The 27,364-nt window shown below is 39.2% G+C and overlaps 1 protein-coding gene across 1 annotated transcript; it reads left to right on the top strand.

The window, feature by feature from the left end:
- LOC149166122 (uncharacterized) lies at positions 1 to 27,364 on the top strand. Its single transcript, XM_089430052.1, has 4 exons — positions 1 to 536; positions 1,274 to 5,447; positions 17,045 to 17,489; positions 27,306 to 27,364. Exons 1-4 carry the CDS (start codon positions 1 to 3, stop codon positions 27,362 to 27,364), a joined length of 5,214 nt encoding a protein of 1,737 aa, XP_089286178.1.

Below are 27,364 nucleotides of genomic sequence, written 5' to 3'. Positions count from 1 at the left end.
ATGGCGGCCTTGGGCCCTTCTGGACCGGATCAGGTCGATCTTATGAAATCTTTTGCCTCCCTCACCCAGGAGAACTCCTCGGAGAGGATCAGACCAGTTACTTCTCGCTTCGTCAAAAAAATGGATGAGATCCCAGAAATTCCGCTCCCCCCTGCCCTTCCCCGGAGAACGGCAGTTGCTCTAGCTGATAGAGGTTTGGTTGGTCAGTTCACAGGTTTATGGCCCTCCCCACGCACTGTTCAGCGATGGGTGGAAAGAAACTGGAACTCAATCGTGCAAGGCAAGATAGCGATCCGCTTCTGCGGAAGAGGGTTTTTTACGTTCCTATTCGAAACAGTGGAAGACAAAAACCTAATCTTCCGGAACGGCCCATATTTCATGGATACTAGAGGCCTTTACCTGAACAGATGGACACCGGATTTTGACCCGGAGATGGATGTCCCCAATGCAGTTCCCGTCTGGGTCCGGCTCCCGCATCTCCCTCTACATTGCTGGGGAGATGAATCAGTGAAGGCAATTGGAAACGGAATAGGGAAGTATATTGACAGATCGGAACCAAAGGAGAACATGCACGCATGCGCAAGAATCTGTGTAGAAGTGGACCTCGGGAAGGGACTACCAGAAGCCATCAAGCTCAGAGTTGACCAATGGACGCATCTTCAGCAAGTCGATTACGAACAGCTCCCCTTCAAGTGCAAGGTATGTCACGAGTATGGACATTTTGCCAATAGATGTAGTAAAGCAAATGCAAATGTTTCTGATTCTAACCCTGAAACAACAGAGGAAGCCTGGGAAACCGTCAAAAAGAAGAGGCCCAACCCTCCTAAAGGAAAACTCATCAACCCTACAGCCCCCCCTCTCCCCCCTTCTCCGTCAAGGCCGACCATGCCCGCATCCTCCAACCCATTTGAAACCTTATCAGAAGCTGACCCTCCTTCCCCCCCCCCCTCCCCTAGAGTCCCTCCTGTCACCCCCGCCTCCCCCCCGCCTTCCTCCCCCCCTCCCTCCTCCCCCCCACACACTATAGAGAGAATATTAACCCGGAACAAGTCTAAGGAAAGCAACACTTCCGTAGAACCACCAAGGAAAGTCGGAAGGAAAACAAATAAGGAAGTAAGGGATGAGGCGGCAGCAAAAGAAATGACAACAGGGATTCAACAGCCAATGGATACTTATCTGGATAAGATGAAAGGAAATGGCGAGAAAGGGAAAGAGAAAGGAGGTCCTCAAAACAAATTATTTAAGTAATGAATCTGGTCTCTTGGAATTGTAGGGGGATGGGCTCCTCCCTCAAAGTCAACGCAGTCCGTGACCTTCTTAAATCAGAACACCCAGACATCCTCCTCCTCCAGGAGACCAAAATTAATGAACAGGACTTCAAAAACTACCTAAAGAATAACATAACTTATGAAGGAATAACAGTTAGCGCAGCTGGTGCCTCAGGGGGCATAGGGACCATTTGGAACAAACAAAAATGGAAATTGTTAAATAAAAAACAAAGCAGCTGGTGGATCCGCTCAGATATTCAAAACATAACAGAGACAGAAGAATATACTATCTATAATGTCTACGCCCCCCCACACTATCGAGACAAGGATGCCTGTTGGAAGTCAATTGCAGCAGACCTCCAAGAAACTCAAGGACGGAACCTTTTTCTAGGGGGAGACCTAAATTTAATAAGGAATGCTGATGAAAAGATGGGGGGAAACTTCCTGGCTGATCCCTCTAGGGATGCCATTGAGGAAATCATTCTAAATCACAATTTAGTGGACTTCCCTCCTCAGAATGGGAGATTCACCTGGTCCAACAAGAGAGCAGGTAGAAACAATATTAAGGAAAGACTGGACCGAATTCTCGTCCAAGACAGAATAGTGGTTAAATTTGCATGCATCAAAAGTCTCATTATCCAAGGGAGCTTCTCAGACCATAAGCCTGTAGCACTCAAATTGGATAAAGGAGAAAATCTGGGTCCGCTACCATTCAGATACAACAAAGCGTGGGAGGATCAGGAAGATTTCCGAACTCTGATTAAAGAACATTGGTCAACAGAGATCAGAGGGTCCCCGCACTATGTCTGGGAATCCAAAATAAAGATTCTGCGTTGGGCCATCAAACAGTGGGTCAAAACCAAGGTAATAGAAGAAAATCGAAACAAATCTGCACTCCAAGCCAAACTCATGCAGTGGGATCAAGGGAAAGACAGCAGACAAGACACGGAAGAGGAGCAGATCCAAGAGATGGAACTCCAAAAGGAACTGTACAAGCTGAACAGAAAAGAGGAAGAGGAACAAAGACAAAAGTCAAGATGTCTATGGCTCAAGTCGGGAGATAGGAACACCTCCTTTTTCCACAACAACTTGAAACTCAGGAGAGCAGGTAATAATATAGATAAAATTTCTGTTGATGGAGTAGAAATAAAAGAGCAAAAGGAAATCATGGAGGCTGCGTCTGCTCATTTCCAAGATCTCCTCACCGCGGGCCAGCAAAGCAGTGATGGCATGGAAATTCTTGACACGATGGAATGTAAAACCTCTGAAGATCAAAATTCTGAGCTGGACAAGGAAATTACTGAGGAAGAGATCGAGCAAACAATGCGCAATATGGCCTCAGACAAGGCCCCGGGACCCGATGGTTTCACTGTGGACTTCTACAAGACACACTGGGACACCATCAAAAAGGATTACATCAGAGTTGTTAGAAATTTCTTCCAAAGATGCAAGATGGGCAGTGGAATAAAATCCTCCTTCCTTGCCTTAATTCCTAAAGATCCCAACCCTCTCTCCTTTAATCGTTTCCGTCCTATCTCCCTCTGCAACGTCTCCTACAAAATAGTAACTAAGATCCTTGCTAACAGGCTCAAATCCATCCTTCCTACCCTTATCTCTGAGAACCAAGGGGGCTTTGTCCCGAAGAGACAAATTGCTGACAATGTAATTCTCATCCAGGAGGCAATTCAAAGTAGCATCACTAGGAATGAAAAGGGTATGATAATGAAGTTGGACATGGCCAATGCTTTTGACCGAGTAAATCACTCTTTCCTCCAGGCAGTCCTTAAAAAGATGGGAATATCAGAGCTCTTTATAAGCAGGGTCCGGGAGTGCATTTCGGGCAATTGGACCGCCCCCCTCATAAATGGAAGGCCCAGCAAAGCTTTTATAAGCTCTAGGGGCCTGAGGCAAGGGTGCCCGCTCTCTCCTTTCCTCTACATTCTTATGGCGGAAGCTCTTAGTTCGAAGCTGGAAAATCTGAGGAAGAAAAGAGAAATAACAGGGATTGAAATTGTCAGAGGATCGAAAGGTATCAATCATTCTCTGTTTGCGGATGACACCCTTCTCATAGGAGGTGCATCTAGCATAATGGCGAGGAGATTTAAAAAAGTCTTGGACCTCTTTCTTCTTGCCTCAGGAGGCAAACTCAACAATAACAAATGCATGTTGTATGCCTGGAACATCCCTATCCATATCTTACAGCGCATATCCCTCATCATGGAAATTCCAGCGCAGCGGAATTGGAACCATTTCATGTATCTGGGGCTCCCACTGGCTAAAGAGAAAATCAATTCAGGGATTTGGGTCAAGATTATTGAAAAGCTCAGAGGCAAATTGCAAAGTTGGGGAGTGCACTGGTTGAATTTAGCAGGCAGATCGATTTTGATCAAGTCAGTCCTCGCCTCTCTTCCCATATATCAGTTCGCTATCGCTCTTGCTCCGGCAAGCATTCACAATCATATGGAGTTGATAATTCGGAGTTTTCTGTGGCAAGGTGGTAAGCAGAATACCAAGAAGTTCAGTTTGGTAAAGTGGGATAAGGTGATCCTTCCGGTGGAAAAGGGTGGGCTAGGAATAAGGGTTCCTAGGTTAGCAAATCTAGCATTGGGCTTCAAGTTGATCTGGAGGATTTTAAATGAAAAAGGGGCTTGGTGGACTTCCATAATGAAGAAAAAATACCTAAATGGCCCAAACAGCAATATCCTAACAGAAAACATCATAGAAAGGCAAGGCACTCCAACTTGGAACCTTATCAAGAAAACGATCCCCCTTTGCAAGCCGTTCATCTCTAGAGCTCCGGGGAATGGCAAAGAAATAAGCATCTGGAAAGATAGAATAATGGGGTCTCAGGCCAGAGAAATCCTCCATCACATGGTCCCCCTTCAAAGATGGATGGCTGATTCGAATTTCAACTCTCTCTCTGATATCTCTCTATGGGATCATGATAGCTGGGCTGGCTGGTTCCTCCCCAATCTCCCTCTAAATTTAGTCAAGCTCTGGGATGAGCTCAAAAGCTCCCTCAGTGGTTCAGCACCCACCAGCAAAAGGGATGAAGACAAGTTCGTTTGGGACCCAAATGGGGGCAATTACTCAGTTAAAGAAGGATACAAAGCTCTCCAAGACATCTCTGTGGTAAACAATTGGCCCCTGTACAAAGCTGCATGGCGCCCTGAATGCCCCCCAAAGGTCAAATTATTCAATTGGACCCTTCTCCACGGCAAAATTCTAACTGCTGAGAACCTCAGGAAGCGAGGTATCCAGGGGCCATCTATGTGTTGTCTTTGCAGGTCAGCTGAAGAATCCATAACTCATCTCTTTGTTGAGTGCCCGACATCTAAAGCTTGTTGGTACCTTCTCTCTGGCGCTATCTCTTCAGAAGCCCTCCCTCCTCAGATCTCGACCCTCCACAAAAACTGGGACAAAAGACTCTATCAACCCAAAAAAGGTAACCACATAGTGCATAGGATCTGGAACAGCATCCCTGCAAATCTGAGTTGGCAAATATGGATTGCACGTAACAAATGCATCTTCAACAACCAAAAGCCTTCCATTACAGGTATCGTGGCTAAATCCATTGCCCTCATTGCAGAGTCTTTCGAAGCATCAGGGGTTTCTGAGAAAGACCTGGAGGTCGAGGATGAAAGGCTCAAGGACTGGCTGGGAAAATTCAACCTTACTCCAAGACCTTTTGTAGGCAACAGAGAGAGGAATGGCAATCAGAATTGGAAGCTCCGCGGCACCGAAGAAGAAATTAGTACCTGGATCAGGAAACAAAAAAGGCCTACCCTGTATTTTGATGGAGCCTCAAAAAAGAACCCAGGCCAAGCTGGGGCTGGTGGGATCATTAAGGATGAGCAGGGGAACACTATGGTCTCCTTTGAATGGGGCTTAGGCCAAATGTCTAACAACAAAGCCGAGGCCTATAGCCTCCTTCTGGGCTCTCTCATTGCAAAGAGCAAAGGCCTTCAGAATCTGCTCATCTTAGGAGATTCAGCTATTATAATAGCTGCCATGAATTCAGGTAGAGACTTCAAACAATTGGCCCTTAACAACATTAAGAATCGAATCATGGAGAACGTCAGAGTGTTAGGAGAAGTCAATTTTAATCATATCCTCAGGAATTTCAACAAGGAGGCTGACCAGCAAGCTAACCAAGCGGTCAGAAGGAGGATCGGCCAGGTCAGAGAAAACAATTCATTCTATGCCAAGGAAATCCCGTGAGCACAAGCCAGCCGTCGTTCCATACCAAGGGAGTAGTCAACTCAGACACCAGAGCCACCTTGTCGCATCTCTCTGCATTTTCCGGCTCAATGATGGAGCATCTCAACCTCGGGCATCTAAACCCCTCAGCGTCCGAACTGCCCGCGTGACTCCTTGTCCTTCCAAGGCCGGCTCTCTGGGCGTATACAGCAAAGTCCATACCTCTTGCAATCAGTATGTCAAAATGGTAATCATGGAAACTGATCGTTTTCACTCTATTTTTGAGCACTCTCAGATCCGATCCATCAGCGCGCAGAACCTTCCGTCACCTATAAACAGTGGGCAGCTCCATAACATTTCCTCTGTCAGCGATCGATCTTCTACAGCAAGTTCCTGGTGCACTTGGGTAGCACACTTCTCCTCAAGGATCCTCACCGGTCCTGAGCCTGTGGTAAGAAACTTTCAGTTATATGTGAATTCGTTTTTTTCTAACAGTCGCTCTTGCTCCCCAAGCAGAGATTGCCAGAAGACCGAAAGGCCCCTTCGCCTCCTCTCAAATTCGCAGCTCCTCTGCGGTCCCACGCTCTTCAAGGCGGACTCTGATTCCCTCTTCAAAAGCACGCTCTCCCTTCTCTTCCCTCAGGTTACTCCAATGGCGGGTCAGCAAGGCCAGACCTCCAACCAGGCCCAGACCAAAGACCCAATGAGGAACATCTTCAATAACAAAGAATGTAATATGTGTAAGGCACATACTGTGATGATTAACAACCTTATAGCTCAGGTTAAAGAACTAACAGAAGACTATCATGCTGATAGAAACTCCAAAAGAAAGAAATTGGAAAAAAGAAAAAGGGAAATTGAAGATCTTAAAGACCGCTGCATCCACATGGAGGCGGTTATTGATCATCTGCGCACTCTCACTGAGAGCCAACATGCAGAAAACTCGACTAGAGCCAGCGTTCGAAAGGAAGACTCGGTCACTGCTCATTATCCTTGATCTTATGCATTACAAATTTGCCTGGTTAGGTGGTTCTTATGTAAGGCAGTATTGCCGTTTGTCTACCGTTTTGTGTTCAATCAAAAGAAACTTTGAGGACTATGGGTCTGCGTACCCGGTTTTGTACCTCAGTTCTTACTCTTTTCCTCGCCATGTACTAGATCTTACTTCAGAAAGTTTTTCTAATATATGAGTAGCCGACATTGTAAAAAAAAAAATATATAGTTAAAATTTAATCTTATATTTAATTGCATTGTCCATTATCAATCATCAACTTTCTTCTACGATACCAAAAAGAAATAAATAATTATTTGTTCTACATATATAAATGAAAATAAATGGAAGAACTCAGTCATTCAATAAGAATAAAAATAAAAGAATGTGAACAACGAAAGAAAATAGAATCATATTATGGTTTCTTCCTTGTGATTGGAGCTCATCATCCCAAGTCATAAATTCAAGTCCTAAAGCAATATGGTGTTACAGACCAACGTCATAAATCCAACAATATCCTTGTTGCTTGCCACAAGTATTTATTTGCAAAAGTAGTCATCTTATTCTTCTTTTTGTGGAATTATTTCTCTCTTTTTATTCAAATGACAACACAACTTCCTTCTTTGAGATGCTTCCTAGGATACATTCATCCACTACAACAACATGCAATTTTGGCTTCCTCTTTTATTTATTTTTGTCATAGATTGGTCACGAGATCAAATACAAAGGTTGATTTGAATCCTATTAAGGATTTAGAAGATGATGGATAGGTGATTGTGTCATGGAAACAATTAGCATAACTCCAGGGCATGCTCTAACCACACTGGGGTGAAGCTCTTTAAAGTTTGGTTCCTTGATGGCTTGATCAAAAAAGGTGTTAGCATGGGGAATTTGATGACGATGGCCAACACAAGTAAAGAATGGAGAAAAAAAAATCCATATTGGAAGAAATGGAAACCAAAATCGAAACAACGTGGGTACTTGGTAATGATTAGAAATATCTAAAAATGACCCCACATGGGTTGGATTGTTATCTAACCATCTCAAAAATTAGTGATAGAGATAAATGACCCTATGTAGATAGTAGGGGTTCTCCATAATGAAGGGTCCTAATTAGATGTTACATTATTTGGAATAGGGAATCTATCTTATTTATGCCCCAAAAACTTTTAGACATTTTTGTTTGGTTTTACTATTTGGGGTACGATTCACCATTTATGTTTTTTAAATGCAACAAATGTGACACAACTAATCTAATATGTGAAGTGTCGAAAAATGCATGGGTTCAAATAACAAAATCAATGGGAAAATATAGTGCGAAATATATTACTATTTTAAACTCTCATTTTACTAAAGATAATAAAAATAATAATTTAAATAGCTATTCGTATTTTAGAAAAGTATAAAAATAAATAACCAACTACAATAATATGCTTAATGTTATAAATAATCAATTTGGAAAATAAAAATAAAAAATAAAACAAGTTTCTTCTACTGGAAAAGTCTCCCGTATAAAAAAAAATTTCCTTTTACCAATTCAAATCTTAATACATTATCAAAAAATGTTCCATAAAACTCACATTTCAAAACTGAAGTTTGTCTCCAAATGGCTTGGCCAACAATGATATCTCATACATTAACCTTTCATAAAAGAATCTAGAAAGATACATAAGCAAAAATCCTATATACAATTGAATTCATCGTATTTATTAAATACTTATGGTTGAATATTTATTTACCCTTCCCTTCTATTGGGCTCATCAGGTAAATTGTTATTTTCTCCCAATTGAAGAGTCAATCCTTCTGGTCTATTTGAATCTCCTTCTCGAGAAGAGTGCCTCACGTGGCTTAATGAAGCTTCAACATTTTCTTTTCTCCATTTATTTATATATGTAATGCAGGCCTCAAAAGTTTGGTTCAAACCACCTCCTGAGGGAAAATGATGTTTTTTGAAAGGAGATTTATAGGATGTTATACTTTGAGTCATCTTTTTTAAACTTATCCATCTTAGACAACAATGCTTTAATTAATGACATGTCTTTAGTAATGGCTTCAACCATTTTTTGAATAGCTACTTTATTAAATTCAAACGTGGTTCTGAAATCATTTTTGCTTTAATTGATATAATATTCTAAGTCCTTAGATACCTACCCCTTTGTAAGGAACTAGATTTTGTCCTAAAATGTCGTAAATAGAGAATATTTTCCAGGTTCTCTATAACTTTCCATAACAAAGCACTATTTTTTACTTCAAGAATGACATCTTCAAGAGCATTGTAAGCTACTTATTTCTAGTATTTCAAACCAAGTTTTATCTCTTTGAGTGGTAGGTGTGATAAAAATTATTTCCTATGGAAATTTCCTCCAAAGAGTATTTCCGATCTGTTAGCTTATTAATTAAAATTGAGCTTGGCAATAAGCAAGCTTCCATGCTTGGATATGAGCCATGACAATTGCAATGTCTTGAATATGTTAGAGTTTATCACAAAACTCTCTTTGGACATTATTTAACTCATCTTTTATTCAAAATAATAATTAGTAAATTTTGCAAGATGATACTTGTTGTATTTATAGTAATTGACTTGATTTTCCAACAAGGTAATATTACTGAAATACTTCCTTGTCTTATTTTCTTCATCTACAACTTTATGTATATTCACTTGAGCTATGGTCAATATAGCAGAGGTAAAGGAAGCTAAACTCAAAGTTTTTTAAGTCCATCACCATAGTTTCAATGGTGAGTTTTACTTCAAATTCCAGGCTAATTTTTCTTCTTTTATGGTTTTATTTTATTTCTTGCTTCATTTATCTATCACATGAAAACAACTCTAGATCAACAACTTCATCTAAAGGAGTTAGAATAGGGTTATAACCTCTTGTAAAAATATCTGAACTAAAAGCACTGGTAAAGGTTTGAGGAGTGAAAACTTCTTCCATTTGTAATCATGTTTCCCTATGGGAATCCTTATAGGTTATCACAATACAAAAGTAAGGCATGTATGGTTTCACTCAAAAATCACATTAAAATGCACAAATGAAGAAACCAAAAAATTGGGGCTGATGTAAGTAGCTCATTATATTTGAATTAAGGAAAGTTTGAATGTGCATAAATGTCACTGCTAAAGCAATAGACACCTATCATATTTAAAACAAAAAAAATTATATTTAAATAAGAGATTTTTGAAATCAAATTCCTAGTTAATGAAACTAATAGACAATCAATCCTTCCCGAGATGTAACATTCTTGTGCTCAATTGGAAATTTCAAGCATTAAGAAGGGCGTTCAATAATTGATTCGACATATAGGCTATCCAAAGGCATTAAGAAGGGAGTTCAATCACTAATTCAAAATATAGGCTATTCAAACAAATAATCTGCGCATTCAACTTTGAACTTTTAGATAAAAATACCAACTGCAAGTTTAGATTTATTCATAGGTTCAAAAGAGTGGTAATTTGACTTGTGGCATTATCAAATCAAGTCGAGATGAAATTCTTCTTAAAGGCATGTTAATGTGTAGTAAAATATATACATTAAGTATGAATCCAAACTTTGAAAATACAATGGCACACACAAAGAACCTATAATCGAATGGAAAATGTTTTGTGAGTAAGGATATATTTGAAAATTAGGACCATTCATCAGTACTTTAGGTCAGGCCTAACTTTGAATTTAGTCCTATTTGAGAAATTGGGCTTTTAATTTTCTTGATGAAGCTAATTAAATGAAGAGTCTTATTGAAAATCAGGGCTCAAGTTCACATGTAGAAGTGTTGGCAAAAGATGATGATTAGGTTGAGACCTTGGGTTTAGGCACAAAGGTCAACAAAGGGCCTGCTGTAGTCTAGCGTAACACTGACCATTTCACCTTACTCAAGAGAATAAGGCATCTCACCCAAGGCACGTTGCGACCTTACTTGGTTAAGGGAATGGAATCAGGCATCAAAGAAATCATTCAGAGCAACCAACACTAGTTCAACTCAGAACCATGATATCAAACATGCAATTAGTGCAGAAGATAATAGCTTAAGTATTCATGAGGGTACGTAATACACATATGCATTCATAACAAATTTTAAAAGGGGCGCACAAACACAACATAAGAAGACTCGCAAATGTCCCTGCAACCTCCTGTATCATTAAGTTTGGCCAACATTACACTAGTACATGAGGCTTAGCGCCTTCTTAATAGAACAAAGATTAGAAAAATAGGCTAATACACGAGAAGACATTCCCAAAATTGTGCGATCTCTAGAGGCCCCGCGACAACATTTTAGTACCTTATCCTCTCCTTTCTAGCTTCCGTTTGGCCCTTTTAACATTGTGCTTGCCTGAACTGCTTCTTCTCCCTTAGATGCTTCGTCCATCTCTTTTTGGCTGCCTTTGTTTCTTGGTTGCGACTACTTCCTTGGATGTTAGCAACCGTTTTGGCTCAACTGTGACTACATGTGCCCTGATTTCTCCGATTGGTCCTTTGCAACTGCTAGTTTTTAATGGGCTCTTTCTCTTTCCTTGGTTGTCTTCCCTGTGACTTTCTGATGAGCCCCAAAAATGGATAATTATTTGGGCTCATTCAACCTCCTAATTTGACTTAATCCACCATTCTCATTAGTTTATTGCATTTTTTTGATTATATTTATGCTAATAGAGTGAATTGGGTTAGTCATTATGCCAACAAGTCTAATGTGTGCTTTGTGTAGCCTTTTTGGTCAATTTGGAGACAAAATCAAAGGTCTTAATGAGCACTTGGCAGCCAAATTCGTGGGAGAACAAGGGAGAGGATTTGTAGGAAGGTGTCCCCTTCATTTATGGGCCCTTACCTCGAATTCTCCACCATCAGCTCGGAGTTCAAGGGCCACCAAATCAATTATCCAAGGGCAGCCAAGCAGGTCAAGTAGGACTGCTGTTAACTGCAAGTTTTGGGCAGCCGAGTCCCTAAAGTTTAGGAGGACTGTTGGGGTCCTCAATTTGTATAAATAAGAAGACTTAGGGCCTCATTTTGTTTAGTCAGTAGTTAGTCATTTTGTAGTCATTTTGTAGTTTGATTTTTAGGCAGTAGATTAGCTTTGCTTTCAACACATTTTCAAGTTCTCCTTGTGGACAGTTTTTGGAATGTAACATTTCTTTTGATCAATAAAGATGAATCCAGCTTTGCACCAACTCTAAATCTCTCTTAGGAGGCTGTAGCTCTTGGGGTTGGGCCCATCTCAAGCACCTAATACCTCCTTTGTTTACTTTCATGTGTCTTTGCTGCATTCTTAGAATAAAATCTGCTATTTAGATTTAAATCTTGTTTTGTTATTTAGGTTGTTTTTTATGAGTAAAATAACTTTTCATGCTCAGATTTAGTTGATCGGTTGCTAACAGAAAAAGCTTCAAGAAAAGGGCCAACAAACATCTGTGGTTTCACCTCTCCCTCAGTGGGATCAGGAGCTGTGACTAGGATGACTTTGCTGCCCACAAAAACATTGATTTTTCTTTGCCATGCAATCACTAGTGTTTGATCTTCATGTGTAGAAGTTGGTTACAAGTTCAGACTTTCATTTGCTTAGTTGCATGAGTTAAAATACATGGTTTCATTGCAGGTCACACTTATGTTCATTCTCTTTATTGACAGCTAGCAAATTAGGTCAACGTAACCAGGTCTTTGAATCTACAAGTCTTTGTTGGTTCAGATTGGAAAAATGACTTGCAGAGCACCTGTACCACTCCTTCATCTGCTTATTCTCCATTAGCACCATCCACTGCACCCTCTACTTAGAATCCTTACCTCACGTTTGCCACATTTGCTCACATAACCCTAGTTTTTATACATCATTGTTTAAGCCTTCTTTGAGCCAACTTAGCTATCTACACCTTCTCACCACTCCATCCACCAGTCCCTGGGCCACTTCAGACCCCTATCCTACCTCCATATCCATTCTTGCATCTTCCCTCACTCACCCATCCTCCAAAATCCAATTTTAAAACATCCTGTAGAAATTCCTGAAACATCCTGTAGAACCCCTGCAGACTTCCTGTAGAAGCTCACGAATGAGGTTTCTTGATAGCCAAACTCTGGGAAACTCTCTGGAAGGGTGTTAGGGACCCCTTAGGCCCTCTCTAAACCTTCCCGACCTCTTCCAAGCATTTCCTCTCGCCAATCCACCTCTGCACAGTCAAAAATAGTTAAATTGTATGCATGATAATTGTGACAACTTATTCAAAAATACAAAAAGATGTTTTCTTCAGATAGTGATAACTTAGACACATGCATTTTACCTTCCTAGAAGTCAACAACATCTCTTTCAGTAGCTTGCATCCTCTTTTTCGCATCAGTAGGGCTAGCTGATAAAATTAGGGTTTGCTAGGGTTTGCATTTCCTTTCCGCTTTCCAGTTTCTTTCTGCAAGTAAATTAGCCCCTTTGAGTTAGCTTTCATTCATCAGTTAAAAAGATTCTTCTAAGAGCTCATAGAAGTTGGCTTAAGCTCCTAGCGGACTTGTGTAAGCTGACCAAGTGACAGCTGCGGCAAGAGCTAGTACTTGTGCATACAGCACCGTCGCTTCCAAGTTTGTTACGAACTACCGGGTTGATAAAATTAAAGAAGGGAGTTCCAGGAGTTGCAGCATTATTGCTGCAATACTGGGGCCCACCATATTTTTGGCGTCGTTGCCAAGGAAGCGTCAGAGTATTGGTGATTGCCGCTTTCTTCTATTTTCCACTACAATCTTCTGCTAAGTAGTTTATTTCATTTCCATTATGCAATTTCGTTTATGCAAAAGTAGACTAGCATTTCCCGCTTTCATAGATTAGCATTTCAACTCCGCAATTTCATTTCTACAAGCGTAGATTAGCATTTCAATTCCACAAGCGTAGACTAGCATTTCATTCCTGCAATTTCATTTGAGCAAAATAGATTAGTCCTTTCCTGCTTTCATTTCAATTCCGCATTTTCATTTTAGCAAGATAGTTAGTTGCAGTTCAATCTATTTCAGTTTTGCAGGTATAAGCAGAAAAAAGCAAAAATCAACCAAAAAGATTTTCTTTCATGCCTTGTAGGAGTAGAGATAATTTAGAAAAATATTTGCACAACACCCCCCACTGCTTCACACAACCAACCTTCTCTCTTCTTCGATGGCTGTGATTAAGAAGAAGCCCTAGGTGGACATCAAGGCATCTTTAAAGAACCTCTAGGGGAGAAGAAGAAGAAAACATTCCTCTGGAGCGAATGGCTACAAGCAGAAATGTTGGGAGCAGTACCTTATCCAAAAATGAATTTGCAAATCAGATCGAAGATTTCAAGAGTGATATGAGGTAGTTTCTTGCCATGCAACTAGATACCTTGTAGATCCAAAGGAAGCAAGAGGAAGCCAAGAGGGCTTTGGCCATCTTCTGTCCCAGGTGCACTAGAAAGCATCCTAGGAACGAATGTCCATTGCACTCCATAGAAGTGTGTTTTGTTTGTGAAAGAGACCATCCTACGAATCAGTGCCCTTCCTTGCCCGAAATCAAAGCTGCCTATCAAAGGGCTAAAGGAGCCACTGAATCACTCTATTATATGAACCAAAGGAGGCCACATGGATCCAGAACTTACCAGGAGGGAATGCAAGAGACATCTCAGACCTATTATAACCCCTATCAAGTCACTTCCATGCCTTCTTGGGGTCCCCCTGCTCATCCTTCCTGGTCTACACCTCCTCCTTGGTCATATCCTCCTCAATATTATGCCCAACCAGCTGCTCATTCGTTTCACTCTTATGCTCAGCCACAGCCTGAGTGGAATGCACCTCATCAGGGGTGGAGGCCCCAGTACAACTCTCATCCGACTCCTTTGCCTCCACCACCTGCCCAACCACAAGCCCATCCACATCCATCTCAAATCTACGCCCCCACTCAACTACCCATACCACCATTTCCAAACCTGTCCATTGGAGTAGCTCAACACAATTTCAATGCTGGGACACAACATGTCCAAATGACTCCTCTTGAGCTCAATGATCTTCACCATAGCTCAGGAAGAGTGTTGCAAAGCAGAGATTATGTTGACAACATTGAAGGACCAAAGGCAAAAGAAGATTCAAAAGAAGAGATCAAAGAACCTTGGGCTGCACTTGATGAAGAGAAGACATTAGAAGCTAGGATCAAGAAAGCTCCCTCATGGTTACCATCAAATCTTCCATGTATTCAAGAGAAAGATCATCAAACAGAGGGAGATGAGAAAGTCATGATAGAAGGTGACATGAAACATGATCCAGATCAGCAAAAGGACCAAGGATATCAAAGCTATATTGAGACATGGTTCCAGACAGTCACTAAGTTGCAGCAGTACTCTCTTCCTCAGCTATGTTTGATCCCTTCAAAGTCAGATCATTTGGTCTCTGAAATCCGGATAGCTGTCAAAGCATGCATTTCAAGCCTCCACATCATTTTGTCTCTAATCTCGATGTGCATATGGCTCCATTGGAAATATTCTTACACTTGAAAATGATTTTGTTTTTCAAGTAGGGTAGGGTAGAAAAAAAAAAGAAAAAAAAGAGAAAAAATGAAAAAATGGAAATAAGAGGAAAAATCTAAGGTGAAAACCTCCTCGGAGGTGCCTTAGATTGGCTCATTGATTGAAAACCTCCATGAGGCGGTCAATGGGTTGGAAAAAGAAAAGAAAAAGAGAATAAGATCTCTGGGTGAAAACCTCCCTTGGAGGCGCCCAGGGCAGGCAATTAGGGTGAAAACCTCCATGAGGCGCCCTAGTTGTTTTCCAAAAAAAAAAAAAAAAGAGAAAAAGAAAAGAAAAATAAAGCTAATTTCCATTGAATAATTGCAGGTTGCAAGAAGGACATTGCAGGTCAGGAGGATCACTCAAAACAAAGACAAAGGAGTTTTTGTGCCTTCTACAGGAAGTTCTGTATTTCTACAGGAAACATCCTGTAGAACCTTTGGACGAACCAAATTCAATTTTAAAAGGGAATCTGATGGTGGGAATCTATTGGTTAGGCCTGCAAGCACCTCTGCTTCCATCCCTCACCCTTTTCCATCATTTTTTCCGCCTCATTTTGCTTCTTTTATGAAAACTGTGTTTTCTACAGGAACTTCCTGTAGAAATTACAAGAAGTTAAAAATGGATTGCAAAAAAAGTAGTTTGGCGAACATGGTAGCTTCCTCAAGGGTTCAGAAGTCCTCCTACACTTTTCAAACTCCTCCTCCATCATCTCCATGCCTGCATCACAACCCAAGCTCAGTTTTTCTTACCATGCAAAAACTTGCAGAATGCTTTGAAGAAAAAATACATAGAACAGAATTTGTTTTTGCCCTAACTTGAAAACCATGCATCCATTTGAAAAACCGTTTTACAGGGAATTGTATAGGGATGATGGCAACATGCCCGAGCAGTTTCAGCCCATTCCGATGCACGGTTTCCAAGAAATCCGCCTCCATCACCATCAGCCATTTTTGCATTTTCTCCATATCCGTGCATCCATTTCAAAACCTGTTTCATGGGGAGATGCATATGGGTGATAGTAACCTACCCAAGCAGTTTCAGCTGATTCCGATGCACGGTTTCCGAGAAATTGATCTCTGAAATCTTCAGCCATTTTCCATTTTTCTCGAAATCTGTGCATCCATTGATCTCAATTTTGCTATGGGAGGTGCATCATGATGATAGGAACATGCTCAGCAAGTTTCAGATCGATCTGATCTATCGTTCGGGAGCAATGGCGAAAACAAGTTTCGGTCTTGTGAAAATTCAGCAGCAGCAGCTTGAGGGTGCAGATCTGACTGTGGAAATGAACTCCTGCAACTTAGATCCAGCTAGAGGATACCTGCACAAGAAAAATAACCACACATCAGACAGCAAAGAGCTTATAGCACAAATGATCCATCATGCAACCACTGAAACAGATGCATGCAGCAGCAAAAAGCACCTCACAACAACCATTTGACTTCAGGTACGTGACTAAAACTCATTCCTCTGATTGCATGAATGTAATTCGGAAACAACATGAGCAATGAGATGGTTGGGATTACAAAAATCGGTGGCCAGCTAACTGGCCACCCTCATCCAGTTCAACAGCGCTCGGTGGGTGAATAAGACACGTGCGCTCAACCATCTCAGGAGGAAATCAGAAAACAGGTGGTGATGACCAGTTAAACTTCAGCGTGATTGATGGAGTGATCACAGGTAGGAAATATGATAATTTGTGGCAGCACTTCTGTCTGCATGGCCAGCACATGTTTTTGCCACCTCACCACAAATCACGCAGCAATTAACGAACGCTCAGCTGAAACTCACAGACTGTTGTTAACTTGCCCTTGCAGCATTTTCAACTGAAGTATGCATCGTCTGCTTCCACAAAATGATTAACCCATCATCCTCCATTGAGCTTTGTGGCCTGGTTCACAATTCTCCAGCGTATCGGGCTCACTCAGAGGCGTAGGGGCACTCTACAGGCGTTTCTAAAGGAAGACGTCCTACAGGAAAGTATAGCAAAGCCGTCCAGAGCAGAAAAGCCCGAGTTTTGCTTCATCAAATTTGGAGCCTGAAGAAAGATATGTAGCACAAGGGAAGAAGATTTTGCAGCCTCATCATTTATTAGATGGACTAACATAGGTATTGGGAGAGAATGATGAACTTCAAACGCTCAAAGATGGGCTATTTGGAGATGTGTTAAGGTCCACACGGGAGGCCATCATTCTTCCACCATGGGTTGTTCTTGCAGTATGGCCAAGGCCTGGTGTGTGGGATTATGTCCGTGTCAATGTTGATGAACTTGCTGTTGAACAGCTTTCTGTGGCTGAATATTTGGAATTCAAGGAGCACCTTGTGGATGAAAGTGTCAAGGATAAATATGCATCGAAGCTAGACCTTGAGCCCTTCAATGAATCTTTTCCTCGCCCAACACGGCCATCTTCCATTGGTAGTGGAGTTCAATTTCTCAATCAGCATTTGTCCTCAAGATTATTCCATGATAGAGAAAGCATGCAGCCCTTGCTGGATTTCCTTCGAGCACACAACTACAGAGGACAGAAGCTGATGCTGAATGAGAGAATACAAAGTTTGTCCAAGCTACGCTCAGTCTTGGTAAAGGTAGAGGAATATCTTAAAAAGTTCCCCAAGAATACACCACATACAGAGTTTGAATACAAATTACAAGAAATGGGATTGGAAAAAGGATGGGGAGACAATGCATAACATGTCTTGGATATGATGCATTTGCTCTTAGAGACTCTGCAGGTCCCTGATCCATCAACTTTAGAAACATTTCTAGGAAGGATTCCTATGGTCTTTAATGTTGTGATTCTTTCACCTCAGGGTTATTTTGGCCAAGCAAATGTTTTAGGAATGCCAGATACTGGTGGACAGGTTGTGTATATACTTGATCAAGTTCGTGCATTGGAGAATGAAATGTTGCTGAGAACAAAACATCAAGGATTGGACATCAAACCTGAAATTATTGTGGTGACTCGGTTGATTCCTGAGGCCTATGGTACAACATGCAATCAACGAATTGAAAAAAGCCACAGGAAAAGCAAGAGGAAAAGCAAGAAAGAAAAAGAAGGAAGAAACAGAGAGGGAAAAAAACAAGTTTAATCCCTGGAAATTGTTGCAGGTTGCAGGAACACCATGCAGAAAGGGGGCCTCCCAACAGAAGCAGAAGGGTCCCTACCAAGTTCCCAGGCATCCTCACATCCATCCCCTCCATGAACACTCATTTTTTCAGGGTTCGGACACAATCTAGTCATGGTTCAACCTTCTACAGGAAGCTACAGGACTTTCTACAGGAAGTTCTGTATTTCCACCAGTAACATATTGTAGAGCCTTTGGGCAAGCCAGAATCGATTATGGAGAGGGATTTGAAGCTTGAAGTCTATTGAGGAGGCATGCAACCACTCTTTTCTTCCATCCTCCACTGGTTTCATCTCCTTTCACCACCATTGCCGCCATCTGATTGAATATACTTGCACAATCATACCAAAGCTGAGAATTCTCTAGGAAAAGGAGCAGGAAGTGGGAAGAAGCAAAGAGAAAAGCATGGTTTCATGATCGAGAAGAGGACATCACTTCAGAAACTTGGCATGACAGGGAGGCCACCAGGGCCATCAAAGATGAGGAGATAGATTGGTTGCTTAGAGGATGAACAACACTTTCAGTAGGGGGGTGATGATGAGCCCCAAAAATGGATAATTATTTGGGCTCATTCAACCTCCTAATTCGACTTAATCCACCATTCTCATTAGTTTATTGCATGTTTTTGATTATATTTATGCTAATAGAGTGAATTGGGTTAGTCATTATGCCAACAAGTCTAATGTGTGGTTTGTGTATCCTTTTTGGTCAATTTGGAGACAAAATCAAAGGTCTTAATGAGCACTTGGTGGCCAAATTCGTGGGAGAACAAGGGAGAGGATTTGTAGGAAGGTGTCCCCTTCATTTATGGGCCCTTACCTCGAATTCTCCACCATCAGCTCGGAGTTCAAGGGCCACCAAATCAATTATCCAAGGGCAGCCAAGCAAGTCAAGTAGGACTGCTGTTAACTGCAAGTTTTGGGCAGCCGAGTCCCTAAAGTTTAGGAGGACTGTTGGGGTCCTCAATTTGTATAAATAAGAAGGCTTAGGGCCTCATTTTGGTTAGCCAGTAGTTAGTCATTTTGTATTCATTTTGTAGTCATTTTGTAGTTCGATTTTTAGGCAGTAGATTAGCTTTGCTTTCAACACATTTTCAAGTTCTCCTTGTGGACAGTTTTTGGAATGTAACATTTCTTTTGATCAATAAATATGAATCCAGCTTTGCACCAGCTCTAAATCTCTCTTAGGAGGCTGTAGCTCTTGGGGTTGGGCCCATCTCAAGCACCCAGTACCTCCTTTGTTTACTTTCATGTGTCTTTGCTGCATTCTTAGAATAAAATATGCTATTTAGATTTAAATCTTGTTTTGTTATTTAGGTTGTTTTTGATGAGTAAAATAAATTTTCATGCTCAGATTTAGTTGATCGGTTGCTAACAGAAAAAGCTTCAAGAAAAGGGCCAACAAACATCTGTGGTTTCACCTCTCCCTCAGTGGGATCAGGAGCTGTGACTAGGATGACTTTGCTGCCCACAAAAACATTGATTTTGCTTTGCCATGCAATCACTAGTGTTTGATCTTCATGTGTAGAAGTTGGTTACAAGTTCAGACTTTCGTTTGCTTAGTTGCATGAGTTAAAATACATGGTTTCATTGCAGGTCACACTTCTGTTCATTCTCTTTACTGACAGCTAGCAAATTAGGTCAACGTAACTAGGTCTTTGAATTTACAAGTCTTTGTTGGTTCAGATTGGAAAAACGACTTGCAAAGCACCTGTACCACTTCTTCATCTGATTATTCTCCATCAGCACCATCCACTCCACCCTCTACTTAGAATCCTTACCTCACGTTTGCCACATTTGCTCACATAACCCTAGTTTTTGTACATCATTGTTTAAGCCTTCTTTGAGCCAACTTAGCTATCTACACCTTCTCACCACTCCATCCACCAGTCCCTAGGCCACTTCAGACCCCTATCCTACCTCCATATCCATTCATGCATCTTCCCTCACTCACCCATCCTCCAAAATCCAATTTTAAAACATCCTGTAGAAATTCCTGAAACATCCTGTAGAACCCCTGCAGACTTCCTGTAGAAGCTCATGAATGAGGTTTCTTGATAGCCAAACTCTGTGAAACTCTCTGGAAGGGTGTTAGGGACCCCTTATGCCCTCTCTGAACCTTCCCAACCTCTTCCAAGCATTTCCTCTCGCCAATCCACCTCTGCACAGTCAAAAACAGTTAAATTGTATGCATGATAATTGTGACAACTTATTCAAAAATACAAAAAGATGTTTTCTTCAGATAGTGATAACTTAGACACATGCATTTTACCTTCCTAGAAGTCAACGACATCTCTTTAAGTAGCTTGCATCCTCTTTTTCGCATCAGTAGGGCTGGCTAGTAAAATTAGGGTTTGCTAGGGTTTGCATTTCCTTTCCGCTTTCCAGTTTCTTTCTGCAAGTAAATTAGCCCCTTTGAGTTAGCTTTCATTCATCAGTTAAAAATCTTCTTCTAAGAGCTCATAGAAGTTGGCTTAAGCTCCTAGCGGACTTGTGCCAGCTGACCAAGTGACAACTGCGGCAAGAGCTAGTACTTGTGCATACAGCACCGTCGCTTCCAAGTTTGTTACAAACTACCAGGTTGATAAAATTAAAGAAGGGAGTTCCAGGAGTTGTAGCATTATTGCTGCAATACTGGGGCCCACCACTTTCCATCAGTCATATTTGGTTAAAATGTTGTCAACCGTCAAACCATTGACAAAACATGAAAAAATTTAATCCTAAAGAAAAAGGATGGAAAAATAAGGATGATTTCAAGGTTAGGATTGATTGAGAAATTGATACCCCGTGTCAATTACATTTGTAAAGGAAAGGCCCAATCACAATCAAAATTGAAATGGTTTCACATGTGAAATGTACAAATTTTATTTCACATGTGAAAAAATGGTTTCACATGCATAAATAAAAAAATTGGGTGAAAACAACCTGATTGTAGCCAATTGAAAAAATTATATTATAGTAAAAAGTGGCTTTTGAAGGAATCACCCAAAATGGTTAGAAAAGAAGATAATGAAGAAAAGTATATTATACAACCCTAAAATTCCATGTTATGAATATTGATTAGAGGGTCTGATCTAGAAATCAGGGCTAATTTCCAAATTGGGGCAATGCAATAATGACTAAGTGAATATGAGGCCCAATTTGAAATTTGGGCTTGATAGAGAAATTAGGCCTTTGAAAAGGCTTTTACTTGGTTAACATTTAGAAGGGAGAAACAAATTTCAAGGAAGAATATTCAATTAAAATTTAAATAATAAAGTTCAAACAAAAAGAGAAATTTGAATAGATCTAGTAGTAGGGAGGTCCAATTTGGAGATTGGGGATGATTCCCTAATCGAGACTTGCACTCATTGAAGTTAGTGATTGGAGATTCAAAATTATAACATATATATACAAAAAAGTTAGTGAAAGGTAGGTCTGATTTGGAGATTGAACATGATTCCCAAATTAGTGGGCTAATCAAGTGAAACAAGTGAAGAACAACCCTAATTGGGGGATCAAGCTCAATCTAGAACTTAGGGACCAAAATAGTTGCAAAAAGGAGGAAAACCAAGATTGAATGACGGTAAAACTCAAGAAAGAAGCTAACAAGAAAAAACTAAACAAGTAAAACACGAGGGCCCATTTAATTTGAACATATAAAAGAAAGAACCAATTTAATGATGTAATAGGAATCATGGTCAATGCATTGTCCAAAAAAAGAAAGCATTTCTTAACGAGTGCCTAAAAAAGGTGGGATCCCAAGATTTTCCAAAAAAATGGGGAATTGTTGAGCGCTAAAAACTAGTATCACAAGAATTCCGTAATGTATTTTTGATGAGGTACTAAGTCTACCTCCAAAGAGAAACATTGATTTCTTAATTGATCTTGTCTACAATTGCACTAGCATCACAAGGCTTTGTACCAAATTAGTACCCTAAAACTTATGGAGTTGAAAATGCATTTGCAACAATTTATAAAGAAAAGATAGGTTTATTCGAGCGCATTATTATAGGGAATGATAGTTGTGTTCATGTAAAAGAAATATGGAATTCTAAGACTATGTATTGATTATAGGAAGACAATAAAATATATTGGGAAGAATATGTATCTATTTCTCTCAATTGATGGTGCATTTTACCAAATGAGAGGGGAAAATGTATTTTTAAAATTAACTTAAGGTAAATATACTATCAATTTAGAATCGAGGGAGAAGACATTCATAATATAGCTTCCAAAATAAGATATGGTAGTTATGAGTTTGTTCTGGTGCCATTTAGTCTCACAAATGTATGAATTACATTCATATGCCTCATGAAATATGACTTCAATAAATTATGGATATTTTTGTGCTTTTTTCCCTTGAAGGTATAGTGGTTTATTAAAAATATGAAGAAAATCATGAAGAACAATTGAAAATGGTTTTGCAAGTCTTGAGAGAAAACATGTTATACACAAAACTTAAAAAATGTGACTTATGTCCAAAAAATATTCATTATTTGGGTCATACTATTTTAGAAGGTGTATTTGTGGATTTGAAAAGATCAAGGCCATGGTGATATGGCCCACTCCAAGAAATGAAAAATATACGAATTTTTTGCTGGGTCTTGCTAGTTATTATCAAAGATTCAAGAAAGTATTCTCCAAAGTTGTACATCAAGTAACTTCTTGGTAGAAGAAAGGAAATAATTTTGAATGGACCTCGAAATGTGAGGAATTTTTTTAGCAGTTGAAATATTTTCATCAACACACCAATTCTAAAGACTACAAATTCATACAACGATTTTTTGCATGAAAAAATGCATTTGGGTATGGATGCAATGGATTTCTAATGTGAGATAACCATGCGTTATTTTATGAGTCATGAGAGCTAAAGGAACACAAGAGAAACCATGTTACTTGCAATTTTAATTTTCTTGTTGTTGTACATGAGTTGAAAATGTGGCAACACTACTTGATGGGAAAGAAGCTTGCATTAATCATGGACGTTAATAGATTGAAGTCTTTGTTTGATCAACTTAATTTGAATTCCATGCAAGCAAGACAATTAGAATTTCACTATGAATCAAATTTGAAATCAAATGTATACACATAGCGTTGCCAATGCATATGCCAACTATTAATGTTTACAGATCTAATTTGAAGGTCAAATTTTCACATATTCGGATCCCTCAATGACTTACAAAGGCTACAGGGTACCTAAAATTTTCTTTATTGTTTTTTACTAGCTTAACAATAAGATTTAATACCACCTTGTCACATACTTCTACTAAATTTATCTTAACCACACTTGCAAAAACTTGATTTTCATCTCTCTCGTACATTTTTTCAACCACTTTACATGTAAACCTTATTCAAATATGTTGTATACAACCAATTAAGTAGTATTTTTCTTGTGGAAATTTTGTCATTTTTTTTGTAAGAAATCAAATAAGATTCATTGTTCCGATTCCACTTGTAACATACTAGTTGGAATATACCACTCAATCATGTAACTTTTGATTTATGTCTTTGAGGTATTTTATCAAATAATTTGTATGCAAATTGTAATAAAACACCTTTAACACATTTTTTCAAATTCTTTGCATGAAAATAAGCATAGATAAGCTAGAGCAGTATTATCACACAAGAATGCTAACATACAGTGATACTATGTGCATCGAAAGAACAACATTTTCATTGGGGCATTTCATCAAATAGTTAGTATGCAATGAATCATTAAACCATTTAAGCTTTTCTTCAAACACTTTGAATGCAAAATAATATAGAAACTTCCTTACAACATATCTCCTAAATTATAGCATTCCAAGTTTTGAAAACTAAACCAAATGATTAGTGGGATTTCCCCTCACTATGGTCAAGTTTCAAGTTATGGAACCTCCTAAAAGAAAAATTATAGTAGAAATTTCGACATGACCTATTTAAAGAAGAATCTAGGAAGCCTATCTTCCTTAACTATTGTTGTTACAAAATTTAATACATATCAAAAGCTACATCCAAATGAATTCAAACTCACTGCGGTTATCTGATTTCAAACTTTACGTTCATAACCAACACCAACATCAATCAATTAAATTATATAATAGCAACAAATAATTATGCATGTCACTAAACCATATATGCCAAAAATACCATTAATACATAAATAACTATTTATCTATTACAACTAGAAAAGTACTAGAAATTGAAGTAGGGAGAAGCATGTTCCACCCCACCATAGGTTCAACTATGTTGTAGTGTTTCTCATATATGGCCACCCCCATGACAGATCTTGACGCCTTGAGGGAAAAACTAAACTTAGGGATATTTCACAACACCATATTCATACTATATTTTAGCAGTAGAAGTAAAGGCCATTCTCCTTCACACACATAGGAAAACTCAATGATCAACCTTTCCATCTTTGACTAGGCTCACATTCACAAAATGGCCATGCATGTATGCATAACACAACGGAGTGCTTCTCTAATCTCTGTTTCCCTTGACTCTCCCCTCTCCAGTGCTATATCTACCACAAACAACTAGGACCATTCCTAGTCCTCAAAGCCATCTAGTCCAAAGAAAAAGTACTAAAACAAATTCATTTCATGTCACATAATCTATCACTCACATCTCTTAACTAGTCATAAGGTTTGAACCTCTTTAAGTTCTATCACCATTCATTTTTCCAATTCAATTTTTTTAAATGAGAGCGAGAGATGCATGGGAGAGTAATATAAGAGAGAAAAAATAGAAGCTTAATAAACAAGAAAAAGAACCCTTTGATTACTCCTCCCTCTTATTTTCTTAACCACACCTTGGCTCGTCATCTTCCCAACCTTTCATTTTCTTAGGAAAACTAACCATCACATCAAAGGGAAATATTCACCCAAGGTATATTTTTCCTCTTAAGTCAAGTTTCCCCCTCTCTAAGGTATCATAATTTGTTGGTTGTCCCCTTTCTTCAGTTCTAGCATTTTTATTAATAAAAATAAACATTACATCATATAATAGAGTTTGACATCATAACATCAATGCTAGCACCCCAACATTATATTTTCTTAATTACATTACAAAATTTGGGGTAATGAAAGGGGTGACACAAGATTGATAGAGTACCTTGCCATTAATGAGCATTGTGTTGAAATGAAAAAGGGACTATAGAAAGAAAAAACAAAGCAAAAGTATGAAGGTTATCAGCTAAGTGAAGATGCAATTATTATTTACAAGAACATATTGTATATTCCTAATTCAACAAAGCTGGGAATTATCATCAAGTAATAAATCCGAAATAGGCCATCCATTCTACCCAAAAATTATTGTTTCAACAAGGAAAAATATGCTTTTTCCTAAATTGTGTTGCTAGACACATTGCAATATGTATGGAGTGTCAATGGTTCAATGCTAGGAATCAACATCTAGTAGATTTTCTATAGCCTTTGCCGCTTTCAAAATGAAAATTGGAGGTGATAACAATGTACTTTATTATAGGATTTCCAAATATAAAGGAGCAACATGAAGCCATTATGGTTGTTGTTGATAAGTTGAACAAGGTCACTCACTTTATTCCCATAAAATATTCTTCTAATGCAACAAACACTGTAAACAAATCAAGAGAGAAATTTTAAATTGCATGAGATGCCTATGACAATTGTATGAAACACATATTGAAAGTTTTTTACTTCAAATTTATAGAAAGGATTTTTTGAAGTTTTGAAAACCAAGCTGAATTTTAGCACTACCTACCATTTCTAGATAGATGGGAAGATTGAAATATTAAATCAAATGCTTGAAGACATGCTTCTCATGTATGTTGTGGAGAAATTTTCCAAGTGAGAGGATTATCTTCACCTTGTAGGTTTTACATATAACAATGGATATTAACATCATTTAAGATGAGTCTATTTGAAGATATATATGGCATAATATGTGGTAGTATAGTACGTTGGGATAACCTAATGACATACTTGTATTTTGTCCATAAATTCCAAAGGAAATGAAATAAATGGGTTGCTAGGAATGCACAAAATTTGAAGGCAACATGAGACAAACAAAAAATCCTATGTATATAACAACATAGTGTATAGAGAAATTAAATTTGGAGATCATGTTTATCTCAAAGTGAAATCAAGGAATAGTTCCTTGAAGTTGGGAAGTTGTGTCAAGTTGGCACCTTGTTATTGTGGACCATTTGAGATCCTAGATACAATAGGGATAGGTGAACATAGACTTTCATTTCCTACTAACATTAAAACTCACTATGTTTCTTTTCTAAAGAAATATGTATAATATCCTAACTATATGATTGATTGAGTGGTGATTTAGTGGGAACTAAAGGGAGAGTTACAAGTATACCACTTATGAATCCTCAACGGGAAAGTAACAATGCTCCAAAACCAAGCCTTCAGATAAGTAATGCTATAATGGAAGCACTTTTATCCTAAAAAATCTATATGGGAACTAGAAGATGCCATGATGGAGGCATATCCATTTTATTTGGTGGGGATCTCGAGGAAAAAAGAATTAAATATCAAACCTAACTCTCGCAAATATTTTATGTTATGGTCTTGGTTATTAATAAATCTTTAATGGACTTAAATCAACGTATTTTACATACCGTACCTTCGTACTTGACCTTGGTTCCGTGACTGCAGTTAGCATTTATGGCTTAATAGAATCTGAATTAAGGTTTAGGGTTTTACTTGTTTCATTTTTCTTTCGTCGCAATGTTGAGAGGGAAACAGGGCAGGGGTTTCGACCCTATGACTGCCTGCTTGTTTGGCTCAGTTCCGACTGTGTGTACGCAACCTTTTCCACTTCTCCTGTGGAACTTTCATTTACTCGTTGAGGTATCGATTCGTTTGGTAATACATAAATTTTTTCCTGTGCTACCTAGTTTGTGCTTCTTTTGCATTTTGTTCTTCGTTGCTGGTGGTCTACTCGTCTCCTCGAAACTAGTTTATGTGTATCAACAGGGTTTTTACCATTTCTATGGGTGGCTCAACAATCTTCGCACAGGTAAATATTTTGTTCCAATTTTCACTGTTAATCTTTGTTTTCATTCTTCTAACCTTCGGGCTCCTTGGTGAGCAGGTAAATTCTCTTGATTCTCTTGCTGGAATGAAATCCTTTTTCGGTATTGCGCTAGTTCCTCGTCTCTAGCTCTGGGGTTAGTCTTCTTTAGGTAAGTCTATTGGTCTTCTTACCTTCTTTTCTATTCTCTGTTCTCTGCTTCAGTTCGTCACTTCCATTTCTGAAAACCCTTTGTTGTTTGCTATTGTTTGCAGGTTTCGAACCTGGGGAAACTTCGCTTCGTCGCTTCATTCTCGATGCTGGTGGCTTGTAA

This window comes from Pinus tabuliformis, chromosome 5_1, assembly GCF_031772625.1.
Source record: "Pinus tabuliformis cultivar Carrire ecotype Pingquan chromosome 5_1, CPIR1, whole genome shotgun sequence".
In the NCBI taxonomy this organism is placed as follows: Eukaryota; Viridiplantae; Streptophyta; class Pinopsida; order Pinales; family Pinaceae; genus Pinus; species Pinus tabuliformis.
Note: the sequence above shows the minus strand (reverse complement) of the source record. Positions and strands in the feature narration are given on the sequence as shown.

Excerpts from the sequence above, each read along its gene's own strand:
- LOC149166122 (XM_089430052.1), top strand. The coding sequence starts at position 1 with ATGGCGGCCTTGGGCCCTTCTGGACCGGATCAGGTCGATCTTATGAAA. Across the intron at positions 537-1,273 it reads ATTGGAAACGGAATAGGGAA|GGGGATGGGCTCCTCCCTCA; the intron begins GTATATTGACAG and ends TTGGAATTGTAG. Across the intron at positions 5,448-17,044 it reads TCAGAAGGAGGATCGGCCAG|GTATTGGGAGAGAATGATGA; the intron begins GTCAGAGAAAAC and ends GGACTAACATAG.